The 14337-nt window shown below is 41.7% G+C and overlaps 2 protein-coding genes across 2 annotated transcripts; both read right to left on the bottom strand.

The window, feature by feature from the left end:
- Positions 1 to 195: 195 nt before the first annotated feature.
- LOC139710679 (uncharacterized) lies at positions 196 to 4980 on the bottom strand. The gene is made up of 2 exons (XM_071622635.1): positions 3760 to 4980; positions 196 to 2783 (listed from the first exon to the last, which is right to left on the bottom strand). The coding sequence occupies exons 1-2, from the start codon at positions 4697 to 4699 to the stop codon at positions 517 to 519; spliced, it is 3207 nt and encodes a 1068-aa protein (XP_071478736.1). The 5' UTR covers positions 4700 to 4980; the 3' UTR covers positions 196 to 516.
- Positions 4981 to 10753: 5773 nt separating this feature from the next.
- Positions 10754 to 13917, bottom strand: LOC139710575 (uncharacterized). Its single transcript, XM_071622534.1, has 2 exons — positions 13399 to 13917; positions 10754 to 12643 (listed from the first exon to the last, which is right to left on the bottom strand). The coding sequence occupies exons 1-2, from the start codon at positions 13862 to 13864 to the stop codon at positions 11721 to 11723; spliced, it is 1389 nt and encodes a 462-aa protein (XP_071478635.1). The 5' UTR covers positions 13865 to 13917; the 3' UTR covers positions 10754 to 11720.
- Between the last annotated feature and the right edge of the window lie 420 nt (positions 13918 to 14337).

The raw sequence follows: 14337 nt of genomic DNA, 5'->3' as shown, positions 1-14337 counted from the left end.
GGTAAAGTGTGCGTCATATTGTGTCTACTATCAAAGCTTAAATACTAGTATTCAGAACTAGATTTCATGCGCACTATACCATACCGATGAGAAATATCAATGTCTGTTTCTTGTGAGACCAGTAAATGTATACAAACCAGAGTCCCATTGCATAAAAGCTAAGATCGAAGATCTTAGATCTAAGATCTAAGCTGAGTCACAAAATAAAAGATAAGTCATTAGGGCCCAAATACTCAAATCTGATTGGCTGTCACCTGACTTATGCTATTTTTCTGAATTATGTTTAATTGCATCTTTGTTATGCAACAGGGCCCTGATGTGCTGTTTTCTCTGACAACTGGACTGATTGATCTATAGTGTACTTCTCCTAAAGGACATACTTCCTCTTCCCCTAAGGTGCCTAACAAACATATTATGTTTAAAACAGCACGGTATGAATGCTTTCTAATTCTAAATAACTAATTTTTGCTCTTTGTAACCGGGAGTTCATCATTACCGAGATAATCATATCGATCGTCACAGTTCTGTCATTTCATGGATGTCTGGTCCGGAGCTACTTAAACCAGTTTCATTGTGAGCCGTAACTGATACATTTGTGCTGTTCGAAAGCGAATCAGTCTGCAGCCGTCCAATGCCAGATTCACTACTGGTCTTTATTGCATCTGCCTCGCTATAGTGTAACCCTTTCTCCAATGCGTTTGTGTCATTTGGGTCACGCCTGTCCACTGGTTCATACGTATCAGTATGGCTCTCTTCACTCTCAACGTTTTCATTTTCATTGATTTCAATAAACCCGTCATCTCCTGTTCCTTCTTTGTGCACCAGCGCAGTCACCACAGCGTCAATGTCACTTGTACCCCGGAAGCAGTCGAGGCCTCGAGTGGTGATCCCAGTGCTTTCCAATAGAGCGCCCTCTATGTCAGGCATAGAATCTCCTTCTCGCGATGACTTACGGCTGGATTCATCATTGTCTGAACACGTGATCAAGTCCCCTGCACGCCCCACGACTAACTCGTGATTATCATCCAGCCAATCCGACCTCATGTCCTTCAAAGTATCCTTATCGAGGACATTCTTGGTTTCCTCACCGTCGTTGACCTCCGCTCGGATTGTGCTATCAGGAATCGCATTGTTGCCCTCAATATCGCGAGCTCTGCCGATCACTAGATCGTCGTCGTCATCAAGCCAATCACTTCGCTCCTCTTTGCTTTTGGGATAAGCATCGACGCAGTCGTTTTCTTCCTCGGTACTTCGAGTCTGAGTGACGCAGTTTGACATTTCCTGCATCGGTGCCGATGTCTGTAGGCGTGACACAGAAAGATTACGTAATTTTTCAACTTGTGAGATGAATCTATATTCGGCCTCCTCTGTTTGTACAGAGCTGTTGTCTGCATGATTATTGTCTCCAAGATCCGAACCTCTATCTTCGTGATTCTCGTCTATAATTGCATCGTGCATCATACCACTTGACTCTCCGATCAACTGATTGCGGGAAAGGATATTCACTCGTTCGGTTTGAGGTGGCGGGGAGACTAGCGAGGATTGGTGTGCGAATCTTTCTGTCTGGATGTCGACAGGAGCCGTAAAGGACCTGTAATCTAAACTTTGGGTTGGTGGACTGTAAGGCGGAGGAGGTTCGTCGTAAAGTGGAGACGTGGAACTATCTTCTGGCCTTGGTGACGGAGTACTGCGTTGTCGGAATTGAGCGATCTCCTCTGCAGTCGTCTGGTGGCCCTGGGCCCACAGAGGTTGTCCGTGTTCGTCAAGAGGGATGGCTACCAGCATGATCTGGTCTACTTGTTGCTCTCTCGGTCCCTCTGTTGGTGGCATCAATGAGTGACCGGACAGTGATGGCGCAACCGGGTTTGTCTCAAGCTGGATTTCAGGGATTTCTCTTGCCTCCGGTGACAGTGTATTTCTATTTCCACTAGACTGCTCTCTAGATGTTTCCGTTGAGAGAGGTTCCTGTCCTACCGGAGCATTACTGGGAGAAGGAGGTGTATTCTCTTCAGTTATTATTTGCGGAGACACGCCCTGCGTCAACCGGGTGGACAAGTCAATTGCAATACGATTTTCAACTACATTGCTGTCAGTTTCTTGAACAGATTCTTGCACGATACTCGTCGTTTCACGTCTCCTCATCAGTGGTCCAATAATGTTGTACCTGTTGGGCGCCCTCGCTTGTTCACCACCGGACATGCGGGTAAGGTCGTGGAACTTAATCAAGACGTTTTCGCGTTCGACGAGCGAAGGCAGCCTATAGAGATCTCCAATCCAGCCCACTCCGCAGAGTCCTAGCGTAAAGAGATAGAAAAAGCCCCAAGCGTACCGCTTCATGTAGAAGTGGTGGAATCCGAGGAACCCGAAAGGAACAGCAAGCATGTAGGCGTCATCGAGATAAATCTGTCGCGATTTTTCCTTAAGTTCAGTCTTCCTTCTCTCCAGGAGACGCGACATACGGAAAAGATCGATGAAGGTGAGTATCCCAAACAACCCGAGTGTCATGGCGTAGACGACGCCGAAGAAGTACCTCCGAAGATAAAAGTGATGAAAGCCCAAGACGCCGAATGGCAGAGCAAGCACGTAGGCCTCATCGAGGTACAGCTTCTCCCACGCCGGCGGGGGCGGCAGACCCTGGCGATAGAGTCGCACCTCTCTGTTGCGCCTACGGACAATGAATGGCATTCGAAAAAGATCGGCAATCCAGCCGAAGAAGTAGAGACCGATGGTGAAGAAATAGAGGACGCCAAACCTGATTCTATCCATCGCAAAATTATGGCAACCTGTTTACAAAATCAGATGAAAACATCGAAACAGTAACCAATATCATATTATGGTTTTAAACTTGATCAAAAGTTCATTTTTTAATCATTGAGTCAATCATTTAAGTATTCAAGCATAATCATCAAAATTATGTTTTAACACCGTGTTGTTGAAGTTGAATTAGTGATTATAGATCATGAACGCATAACTATATCAACATTCATATATCCATACGCGTGGTTTGCTTCAAAAACATTTCCGACCATCTGTCAGTTTCCTTCAGCTATATCTGGGCAAGAAATGATTGAAGAAAATAAAAATATATTTGCCTCTAACGTCTATCGTTAAGACTTTGCAGTAGTGTCTACATATGGAACTGAAGGCGGCATACCTTGTCTATTATCTAGTTGCACCACACACCCTACTACATTACTATCAACCGTATGCTTTTTTCATTATGTGGGACTAGGGATGATGAGTCAAACTCAGTGTCTCGTTTGGAACCAACGCTGCCAGCTCTCTTAAAATTGTAAATCCTAAATGTTAGCAGCATAATATAGTTATTATAAGTCTCTGTTTTCGTGTGTTACCGGGAAACTCTATAAATCTATTTTGTGGCAGAACCATCCTTTTCTAAAATGTGGTGCTCTTTGAAAGAAAAATATGCCATGCATTTGTAAAAACAAAACAAAACAAAAACAAAAACAAAAAAGTAAAGTTGACAAGAGCTAATTTACTCTAATCTTATAAATGAAAACGTGACTTTAGGTACAAATCAATTTATCAAGACCCTTTGCAAAAATCAAAGTTAAACATATTCAGCTGGAATTCATTTTCTGGTAGTATATGGGGAATTACGTGTGTGTATTTGTGTGTAAGGTAGATAATTACAACCAGTGCATGCCGTCTAAAAATAATGATAATAAAAACTACTAATGAAAATCACCTATATTCATTCTTGAAGAGGAGTAATCAAAGTTGTCAAAATGAGCCTACCCAATATCCCGAGAGGGGGAAGCGCAAACAGGTATGCCTGGAGGAGAGATGTCTCATAGAGCCGACTGAAGCTGCCAAAATCATCAGTTTTCAACCCGTTTTCGTCTGCCTCCTTCAGCTGTCTGTTGACCTCCTTGACGGTCAACTTCAGGGTCAGCAGATCTACTATCCACCCAATGGTGAAGAGCCCCAATGTGAACAGGTACAGGAAGCCGAAGGATCGGTTCCCCAGGTAGAAGTGATGCGCGCCGAAGATCCCAAAGGGAACACATAGGAGGTAGGCCTCAAAGAGAGATTTCTCCGGACTTAGTAAGAGCGGATTCTGACTCCCCCTCTGAGGAACGTTTGAGGTGGATTCCGCGAAGGTATCTTCGTGAATGCGGAGAGTGTCATCACCGGACGCTGCTGCGTTGTTGGTGCTGCCCCTCCGTACAGTCTGCGGGGGTAGAAGAAGGGTTACTCCACCAGTTACTGAGGGTGGTGGTTCCGTCACAGATCCTCTCGTTTCCTCCACTCTTGATAAACTTCGACTGCCCTCGCCAGTATTGTTCTCCACTGTTGAAATAATGCGATCAGTGACGCCACTTGTCGTTGATTGGTTGTCATCACCGTGTGAAGACCCTTCTCTGGAGAGGGCTTCAGGTTCGTGAGGAGGGTCTTGCCTTTCCATGGTCACACTTGTGTGGTAATTTCCCGATGAATCATTCCCAGATACAGGCTGGTAATTCCCGAGTGCATGAGGGTCATCTGGTTGTCTGGAGGGTAAGACAGCGCTGTCCCTTCCAGAGTCCACCTCTGTTGAGGTCTCTGAATCTACCCTAGTGAGACGAGAATGCTCGCACGCGACTTCGAACGTGTTCATCGCGTCACTTGTTACCGTTGCAGTGTCCTCAGTGTAAGCAGTCTCTGATGTACTGCGGTTCACTCCCGTGGGTTCCATGTTTGTTCAACTCAGCAGCAAGTTTCTGACAGTCCATATTGACGTCGCACTGAATGGCCGTCGCTTGAGCTGAGCAAGACGTTCTACATGAATATCAGATTCGCAAGCTCACCTCCAAGTACATCATCCTACGAGCAGTTTGATGCATTTCCACGCAAACTTCACCTCCGTCTCTTGCATCCTATTTCTTCTGATAAGTTGTTGAATGCCATACCAAGAGAGTTTCTAATTTTGGTTTCAAGTAAAATTTCGTTACTTCTCCCATACTTTTGCAGACTACTTCCGTCGTGACGGAGAAGGTATAGGTACTGAGAAGACTTCCCTGATATGCAATAGGCGGCGATCATGTTTTGACTCCGGTAAATATTAACCATTCAATTTTGCAAAATAAATCGCTGAACAACTCAGCCTATAGCATCCGTGCTTGAACCTTGATAAGGTAAATAAAAGACAAGCTAATATGCGGTCCGTATCTTGGTCTATTTGCTGAGTGAAGTATTATCAATACACTGTATTATTAATTGTTGCGATGCATTATGGGAGCCCAACCCAAAAGAGTCAAGTTTGACATAATATAGCGTCGAGGTATAGATATTGATATTTTAATCTGCTTGTTGCATGGGCGTAAATCCCGGGGGGGGGGGGGATGGGGGGTATGCATCCCCCCTGAAATGGAGGAGGGGGGTGGCCTCTACGATCATCCCCCCCCCCCGAAATTTTGAAAAAAAAAATGGAGGAAGCAGAAATGTGATTGTATCAATTTTGGCAAACTACGCCTACCTTCAGAGAGGTAAAAGAGCTGAACAGTATTTTATCTTGTAGGATAATGTATATATAAGGAAAAAAAATGTATATATAATTTTCTCAAGCGCTCGCTCGCTTCGCTCGCTCGGCGAAGAAAGTAATATCGACATAAGGTATGGTCCAGACGTTGACACGTCAAATAGTATAGGCCTACATGTAAACATGTAAACATGCTATGACGCGAGCAACTCGGGACCATCTGCAAATTATGTACGAATACAAATAAACAAACAATAAAAAAACACTATACCGCCATAATTGAACCCCCTCCATTTCCTGAATTATTCCTGAAACGATGATGACTGTGATGACTCAGTCAGGATACATCTATGGGCATACAAGGATGATCAGGGGCGTCGATTCTATCGGGGGGTGGGGGTGGCAAAGGGCCATTTTCCCTGCTCCTACGGAAATGTTGGGGGCAAGCAAATCATTTGTCCCCCAAGCAATTACCGAGATGAGGACACTGATCTCGAACTTTCTTTATAGAAAATTGTTCAAATACCGCCAGAACAATGCATCAGACCGTTGAATTGCAATATCATAAACATGCAAAAGCTCCACTGCTGGGTCCCTTTCAATAGACTTTGTACACTTTTGAGATTGAGGTATTTCCTACTATTTTATCAAAGAGTTTGCAGCAGAGCTTTCACTTACAAAAGTTCCCTCATAGGCAGAGGCATCGAAGAGGGGGGGGGGGGGGGATGGTTCCCCCAGAAAAGTATTGGGGACAAACATATAATTTTGCTCCTCCTCGTAACTCCCGAGATGGGTTTTTTTTTTCTTACTTTTTTGATAGAAAATTGTCTAAATATTTCACCCAAAGATGGCTGAATTTCAATTCTGAAAATATGAAATCTCCCTCGCGTGAGAGGGGAATAGGCCTATACCCCCCCCCCCCTTCAATGCCCTCCCCGTTCAGTCCTTTCTACTTAATACAATTTTAGATTGACATATTTCCAAATGTTTCATCTAAAGTGTGCACTATGGCTGTTACTTCAGTTTAAAAAAAAATGCTAAAGTTCCGTGCGTGGGAGGAGATATCTAGATACTTTCAATTAACGGAGGGTTTCCCCCCCCCCCCCCAAGAAAAAAAAAATGGTACACTTCTGCGACTGAAATTTTCCCAGATTACATCATAAACGTGTTTACGAGATATTTTCATCTGAATTCTACAAATGCAAAACCATCCTCGTATGCAGGGGCGTCGATCCTGCAGGACAGGGGGTGCGGACGGGGGGGGGGGGGGCAAACATATCATTTTGATCCCCAATGATTCCCGAAATGAGGAAAATGTTCTTGCGTTTTTTTTATAAAAAACTGTCCAAATATCTTACCCAAAGTGTGCACCAGATTGCAGCATTTCAATTCCGAAAATGAAAAAAAAAAATCTCTCTCGCGTGGGAGGAGGATACCCCCTTTCGGCCATTTTCCTTTTTTTTTCTTTTTAGATTGACAGATTTCCAAATGTTTCATCTTAAGTGTGCACCAGGTCTGTCACTTCAGGTATAAAAAAAACACACACACAAAATCCACCGCGGGTGGGAGGGGATATCTTCTTTCCATCAACCCTTTCCCCGCTTGGTTTCCCACTAAAAACTTAAGTACACTTTGGGGATTGAAAGCTTTCCGAATTCCATCAAAACTATTCATTTGTATTTGTATATCATAAGAATGCAAAAGCCCACTCGTATGCAGGGACGTCGATCCTGGAGGACTGGAGGGGGGGGGGGGAACATGTCATTTTGTCCCCCAATAATTCCCGAAATAAGGAAAATTTTCTTGCATTTTGTCCAAATATCTTATCCAAAGTGTGCACCAGATTGATGAATTTCAATTCTGAAAATGCAAAATCTCTCTCGCGTGGGAGGGGAATACCCCCACCCCCTCCCCCTCCCCCGTTCGGTTCTTTTCCTATAGACTTAGTACAGATTTAAATTGACAGATATCCAAATGTTTCATTAATTGTGCATCCCTCATCCTCTTTTAATTTACTCCCCCCGCCCGCTCGGTTCCTATCCATTGATTTATAGACTCTGCACACTTTGGGGATTGATAATTTTCTGAATATTCCACAAAAGTGCACATCGGATAATTATAATATGTCAATCCTAAAAATGAAAAAGCTCCGTCGTGTGGGAGGGGGTAGCCCCCTCCCACACCTTCCCCATAACTTCCATGTATAGGTTCCACTGGCGTACCCAGAAGGGGGGGGGGGGGGGCGATGCCCCCTCCCCCCCCCCCCCCCAAGATTTGGACCGGGGATTTGGAAGGCGGAAAAAAAAAATTGCGTGCATACTGTTTGCATGTATGCATGCAAAGGGTCTCCCTTTCAAACTTTCCTCAAGCAAGATCATAATCGCTTCGCTCGCTCGGGTTCGGTCGCGTTCATGATATTTAGTGCAATAATTAATACAAGTTTATTTGAATAATACAATTTTAAAGGCAAACTTGTTCAATAATAATCTACATTAAAATGCACTGCTACCTTAAACATGTGGGACTGTTTCAATTCGATAAAACACGCAAAAAAAAGCATCAAATTGCACCATTTACAACATAAAAATGCAAAAAAGTTCTCACCGTGGCAGGGGGAATCCCCATCGCACACCCTCCCCTCCCCCCCCCTCCCCTAATATCAAATCCTGGCTACACCGGTGATAGGCCACACTATTTAGTAGGCCTACACAGTGATGTCGAACAGGCGGAGCAAGAGCTGAGATACCACGATTTAGTCATTCAATTATCTATGAATATTTCTTTTTCTTACTTGATTTTTGATAGGAAAAAGTCCAAATTTTCACCAAAAGTGTGCACCAGATCGCTGAATTCAGGTCTGAAAATGCAAAATCTTCCTCGTGTGGGAGGGGGGGGGGGTACCCCACCCTACCCCGCTAGTAGGTAAATCTTCTCAAAACATCACCTATCTACGAGGTTGAGATATGCAAATTTATGTGCAGGTTTGCGTTTAGGTAGCACACATTCTTCCGTTGTGTATTACCTAAGGTTACAATAATGCCAGGATTTTATAATCATTGTGTAGTTGGTATGCGAAAAGTGGATTAGTAGAGGTAAGTATTTGACAAAATATTCAATGCTGTTGACGACTGCATTTCTGAAGCTTTCGTAAGAAAAAGATGATTATCTTGTCTTGCATCATCATATGTCTAATATCAACTCCCAGTTCATAACGTTACCGCCACAAACAAATTATACACTCACAAACATGGCAAGACAGTTATACGCAGAGACATCAATTCAAATTTCACATGTAAAATGTTTTGAAACTCTCCATAATTTATTTCTGAGATGAATTACAGTGTTGAATGTGACAAAAATATGTTAAAGTACTCATGATGTTAAGTTGTTCAAGGTGAATATTCAAACAGGATGTACAATTCTATGGAACTTTCGTTAGGTTAATTAAAAAAAAACGTTTGCAAGACCGTGATATTGCAATTGACTGATGAATTACCCTTCATCGACTTATGTAAACACCGATTCTTCAATGCTTTTAGCAAGGACCTTGATAAAAACCATGGACATACATACTGTGTGTTATGTACGCCCATGATCTTTATCATAGTCATATTACTGAAAACACTAAACAACTTTTTTGTTGTTGTGCTGAATAATCAGTGTTTACTTACGTCGATAAAAGGCAATTAAATCATGGGCATACATGCAGGGTGTTATGTATGCCTATGATCTTTATCATGGTCATTACTAAGAACACTGACCAACTTTTTTTTTTGCTGATATAATCATATGAAGGGCAATCTGTCAAACTGTTGCAATAAAAACTATTCTACGAGGAGACAATATTGATCTTTTCTTTGCAGTTATTCTACGAAAAAAAAATTGTCAGCTTATAGGACTTATAGGACTTATAGAGCGATTGGATTTACGAAAAAGCAACAACTGCCCCAGGAAACGCTAAGAGACGACGTCCCAGAAATAGTGCTCCTATACAAGAATCTTTCAGTGTGCCTATCTCTAGAAAAGACATAAACACAACAATATATTCAAAATTGTCCTACAGTGAGTACCGGCAACTAGTTTATTGCAATATTGTTGCTGAGTTGTTAGCTGAAATCGATTGCTTGTTATCTGTATTTTTATTTTGTATTTTTGAGCATATGCTTGGTCATCCAGCAACACCAGGGTATAAATGTAAAAACTGTCTTTAAACAAAGGAATGACATCTACGAATGAAATGTGAGTGTTTACAAATCGTAATGGAGGTTGCTTAGAATACTTTATTTGCCAAATCAAGACTGGAGTCAATAAATCACAAGAAAATTGCAGCTGGCACAAATGGGTCTAGAAAGTAAAAATTCCAAATTCATTTGTTATTTAAGAATTAACTGGGCACATGCACCAGACGAGTCCACACGTCGACGTGTAGCTCTTGTGGCTAGGCGAGTACTTAATTCTCATTTACTATTTCTTGGGAGGGGGAGGGGAAGGGGGCTAAAGCCGTCGGCCCCATGCTTGCTTGTTTATGAGGATTAAAGGAGACCTCCGGATGATTGTCAGACTTTTACATTTGAACAACTATAAATTAGTTAAACTGAGTACAGAGTTTCAGAATTTCTAGTGATTGGGATGAGGAATAAGAATGTTTCAAAATGCATAACAAATTGCATTGAACAAGGATGATGACATAGCAGCCTCACCATAAGAATGCATGAGTTGGGGCTCAAGGAAGCAGAAAAATGAAGAAGGCGTGTATAGATTCTGAAGTCGTTAAGCAACCGGTATTGTAATGGAATTACACTGCTACAGTTCTGAAATATGTGAGGCACCTATGTCATCAACACTGTTCAGTGTAATTTGTTTAAGACTTTTCAGAGCATGGGTTTCTCTGCTCAATGACCACGATAAGTTCCACAAATCTATACATGGAGTTGTCAATTTATGTACTACATGATGTGAAATTATGAAAATTGTTTGGATTGCCCCTTTAATTGTGCCCTTAAAGGAAAAATCCACTCCAAAATTGCATCAATTTCGTAAGAAAGAAAAAATCCATCAGAACAGTGCAAAAATAATCAAAATCGGATTAATCATATAGGGAAGTTATGACATTCTGAAATTTCAAATTGTTTTCGGAAAACACTCCTCGACCAGTCGATATGAATTATATTCAAATCAGCAAGTTGAGGATGTCATGCTCTAACAATGTTCTCTTTATTCATTTTATTTGCAGAAATGAAAAGATAAATCGCATAAATCTGCTGTATATATATCATCTTATAATTTCACTCAATGAAATAGCTTATCTAAATCAATAGATAAGATGTCTCATTAAGTAAAACTGCAACTTCATATCTCTTTCATGGAATTGGGACTCTTTAATGTTTGTTGAGGAAAACTTATTCTTGCCAGAGATAGATAGCCTATCTGTGTCGAGAAGGAAATCCAACTCAATTCGTTTCAAAGCAAATTAATCTCAGCCGAAATCAAGGAAGGCTTCAATATGGAAGCATCTGTCTTTTTATCAAAGATGAAATTATGATTCAAAAATCATATGTTTGCTTTTCTCAATACGTCGAGCTTTACTGAACAGAAAAACCAGCACACCGACTTACAGTTTGTTCACACCTCATCAAATATTCAATCCGGTTACAAAATAAAACCACTCAAGTAACAACTAAAATCCACTTTAAAGCCCTGATTACGTAAAATGTTTGTTCAAAGTGCACTTCTTAGGAGCCTATCAGCGTCACAGTGTTGCTATATAATACAGCTATAAAAAGATTATGGCTTTCGTTCCTGTATATACATTGCTTTACTATATTGCTGCAATATTTCAATATTGACATTAATGTTTTGAAGATTTTGTTCGTTCTTCTTTTGCACACAGCTGGTGAAGTACACTTCTCAAGTTTTTTTTTTTTTCAAAGTATATAACTCGTGTTTGCTCAAGGCCACCATCTATGACTGAAATACAAAATACAATGCAGATGAATTGACATCCATTTTATCATTTTTACAAAGTTTCATTTGTCAGTCTGTTATTTCTATAAAGAGTCCTCTTCTCTACCGAGAAAGAACCAACGCATTATTTCTCGTGTAATTCGATGTCTGCCCTCGTTGCAGATCATTCACGTGTCCAGAACTTTAACGCGTTCAATGAAAAGAGCTGACAACGCGATTGATTCATTCTTCAGCTACACCTACAAATAAAGAAATATGTTCATTTTTCGGTAACCTATGTTGCTACAAACGATATTTCATAGACATCCGCAGAATGCATACGTGACTGTGTGTCACCGGTTGGAGACTCATCTATTAGCGGTTCTCTGTGGACCGGACTTTCATCGCGTTCGCTGGAAGCGACAAATCCATTCTGCGACGTTTGTTTGACAGACCACGCCCACCCTAGCAGCCAAGATGGCTTCCCATTGGGTGTGAGTGGAAACGCGTACACCTGGATGTTTCCATCCTCGTCCGTGATTGGATACTTGTAGAGCTCCTTGGGAACAAAGATGTTAGTGTTTGCGTGAACTGTCTCCCGCTTTGTAAAAACGTGCTGCCAGAGAAGATCGGAGTCGCGCGTTTTGTTGCTGTCTTCCACCAATGAACGCATCCTAAACGCATCGAGGAGCCAACCAACGCCCAGAAATCCGAACGTAAAGAAATACACCACGCCCATTTTCCAACGGCGTAGATAGAACTGGTGTAGTCCTAGTATCCCAAGAGGAAACCAGAGGATGAATGCATCATCCAAGCGAAAGACAGTAGTTTTCACCTCCTTCATACATGTTTGATTATGTCTGAATAAGCGCGGCAGACGTACTAAGTCTATCAAGACTCCAACACCAGCCAATCCAAGCGTGCATAGGTACACTATCCCGTAGAAATGCCTTCTCATGTAGAAATGATGGAGGCCAAAAACGCCTAATGGAAAGGCTAGCATATACGCTGTGTCGAGATGCAGTGTATCCGCTGTGTCTGACGAGATGGGTTTACCAGATCGCAGAGCTTCGATGTCGTCATTGGCTCTTCGGACAAGCTCCGGGATCCGAAAGAGGTCGAATAGCCAGCCGAGCCCTCCAAAGCCAAGTGTCGCCGTGTATATCAAGTGGAAAATTTCGTTATTTCGAAAAGTTCCCAGGTACATGTGATGCATACCTAGAACGGAGAGAGACCCAAAGTGGAATGAATAACCTAAATACAATTTACCTTTAGTGTATGAAGTTTAGCATCAAAATCTCTTTAAGCATTTCTTCTTTTCAGTCTTGAGATGAGGTGACTGGCCCAGATTATTTTGCTATTTTTATTGTTTAAGTCACATGGATCCTTTGTCAACGATTACCCAAGAAGAAAAGAAGATATGTGACAGTTCAAGATGAAATCAAATGCCTTAAAGGGATGGTACAATATTGGTTGAGGTGAGGATTCATCTGTTAACTTTTTGTGAGAGATACTTGGAACCCATTTTATGGAATGCTAAAGAGCATATACAATAAATTCTAGGAGATATTCAAACTGTTTTAGATGAAAATCGGTTCGTAATTGCTGAGATATCCAAAAACAATGTAAAACAAAGCGATCCTAATGAAAGGTGGGTCCATTCTTTTTTTCATGATCGGTATGTTTGGGATATTTCAGCCATTTTAAAACCAATTTTTATCAAATAAACTTTGAATTACAGGATTTTCAATGTCTGAAACAATCATCCACAAAAAGTTGGAAATCTGAAGCCCAATCTAAACCACAACTGTACCATCGCTATAATGACTTTACCTATATGGCAGTGTAAAATTGCCTTCCACATCAGATATCATAGCTACACACAAAAAAAAATCGAAAATTAACAATTAACCAGCAGACTAAGAGACAATATTGAAATGATATGCAGTGCGAAACATCTCTGTCTTTCATACCAAAGAATCCCCAAGGTGGTATACAGTATAGGTAGGCTGACAGAACCGATCTCTCCCGAAGCTCTCCATACGGCGCAGCGAAGAGTGAGTATCCATTTTCAGCTCGCTCCCGTCTCGCCTGTCGTTCCTTTTCCACAAGAGAAGGTACTCGGAACCAGTCTACAACCCAGCCGATGCAGAAAAAGCCCAAAGTCACAGTGTACAACATTCCGTCCGTGCGTCGACCGAGGTAGTAGTAATGCGCGCCAAAGAATCCTAGCGTGATGCACAGAAAATACGTGCGTGGCAGCGAGATCCTCTGCGCAACGGTGGGCTGGATGTCAGAGAGCGAATCGCTGATGTCGCTTTCTGCGAATTCAATAGATGTAATGATGTCGGGAGCCGGAGAGTCGTTTGTATCGCCAGCCACATCGCCGCTCATTCGCGGTCTCGACTTCGAAGACCGGTAAGGTTTAAGACCATTCATGGCGAACGATTTTTGGCCGATGAGTTTCGGTGAATGTCAGGCCGCTGGCCTCATCGACAGTTCTGTAACGAGAAAATTGTGAAAATTAGGACTGAAAATGAATAAGAGAGCCTACTACATAATCTAATTTCCTCTTCAATCGTTCTTAGATTTGCCTTGAATTTGAGTACCATCATTGTAAGTGAAATTGTATGTTTTTGTATAATTTTTCCATTTTTTTGAGCGCATATAGGGACATGTATGTACACTATGTGTTATGCGCTATATAAGCACTGTTGATTAATATCATTATCATTATTATTTGATTTGATTTGATTTATTTCTGCTTAATTTCGTTACATCAGATATGATTGTGCACAAATCATTTATCGCAAACAGTATATCGACACGTAGTTTTTAGTACAAAACAAAACAAGTACAAACAGCTTAGGGAACTTAAACAGAAGGGTCTCCAAAATAAGCCGAGGCTTGAC

This window comes from Diadema antillarum, unplaced genomic scaffold (genome assembly GCF_040938485.1).
Source record: "Diadema antillarum isolate AM-2024a unplaced genomic scaffold, OU_Dant_1.0 scf00000004, whole genome shotgun sequence".
Taxonomy (NCBI): Eukaryota; Metazoa; Echinodermata; class Echinoidea; order Diadematoida; family Diadematidae; genus Diadema; species Diadema antillarum.
This window is presented reverse-complemented; position numbering and strand designations above follow the sequence as displayed.

Coding starts and splice junctions, on each gene's coding strand:
- LOC139710575 (XM_071622534.1), bottom strand. CDS start 13,864: ATGAATGGTCTTAAACCTTACCGGTCTTCGAAGTCGAGACCGCGAATG. Junction 12,644..13,398: donor ACCACCTTGGGGATTCTTTG/GTATGAAAGACA, acceptor TCTCCGTTCTAG/GTATGCATCACATGTACCTG.
- LOC139710679 (XM_071622635.1), bottom strand. CDS start 4,699: ATGGAACCCACGGGAGTGAACCGCAGTACATCAGAGACTGCTTACACT. Junction 2,784..3,759: donor TCCCCCTCTCGGGATATTGG/GTAGGCTCATTT, acceptor TTTTGTAAACAG/GTTGCCATAATTTTGCGATG.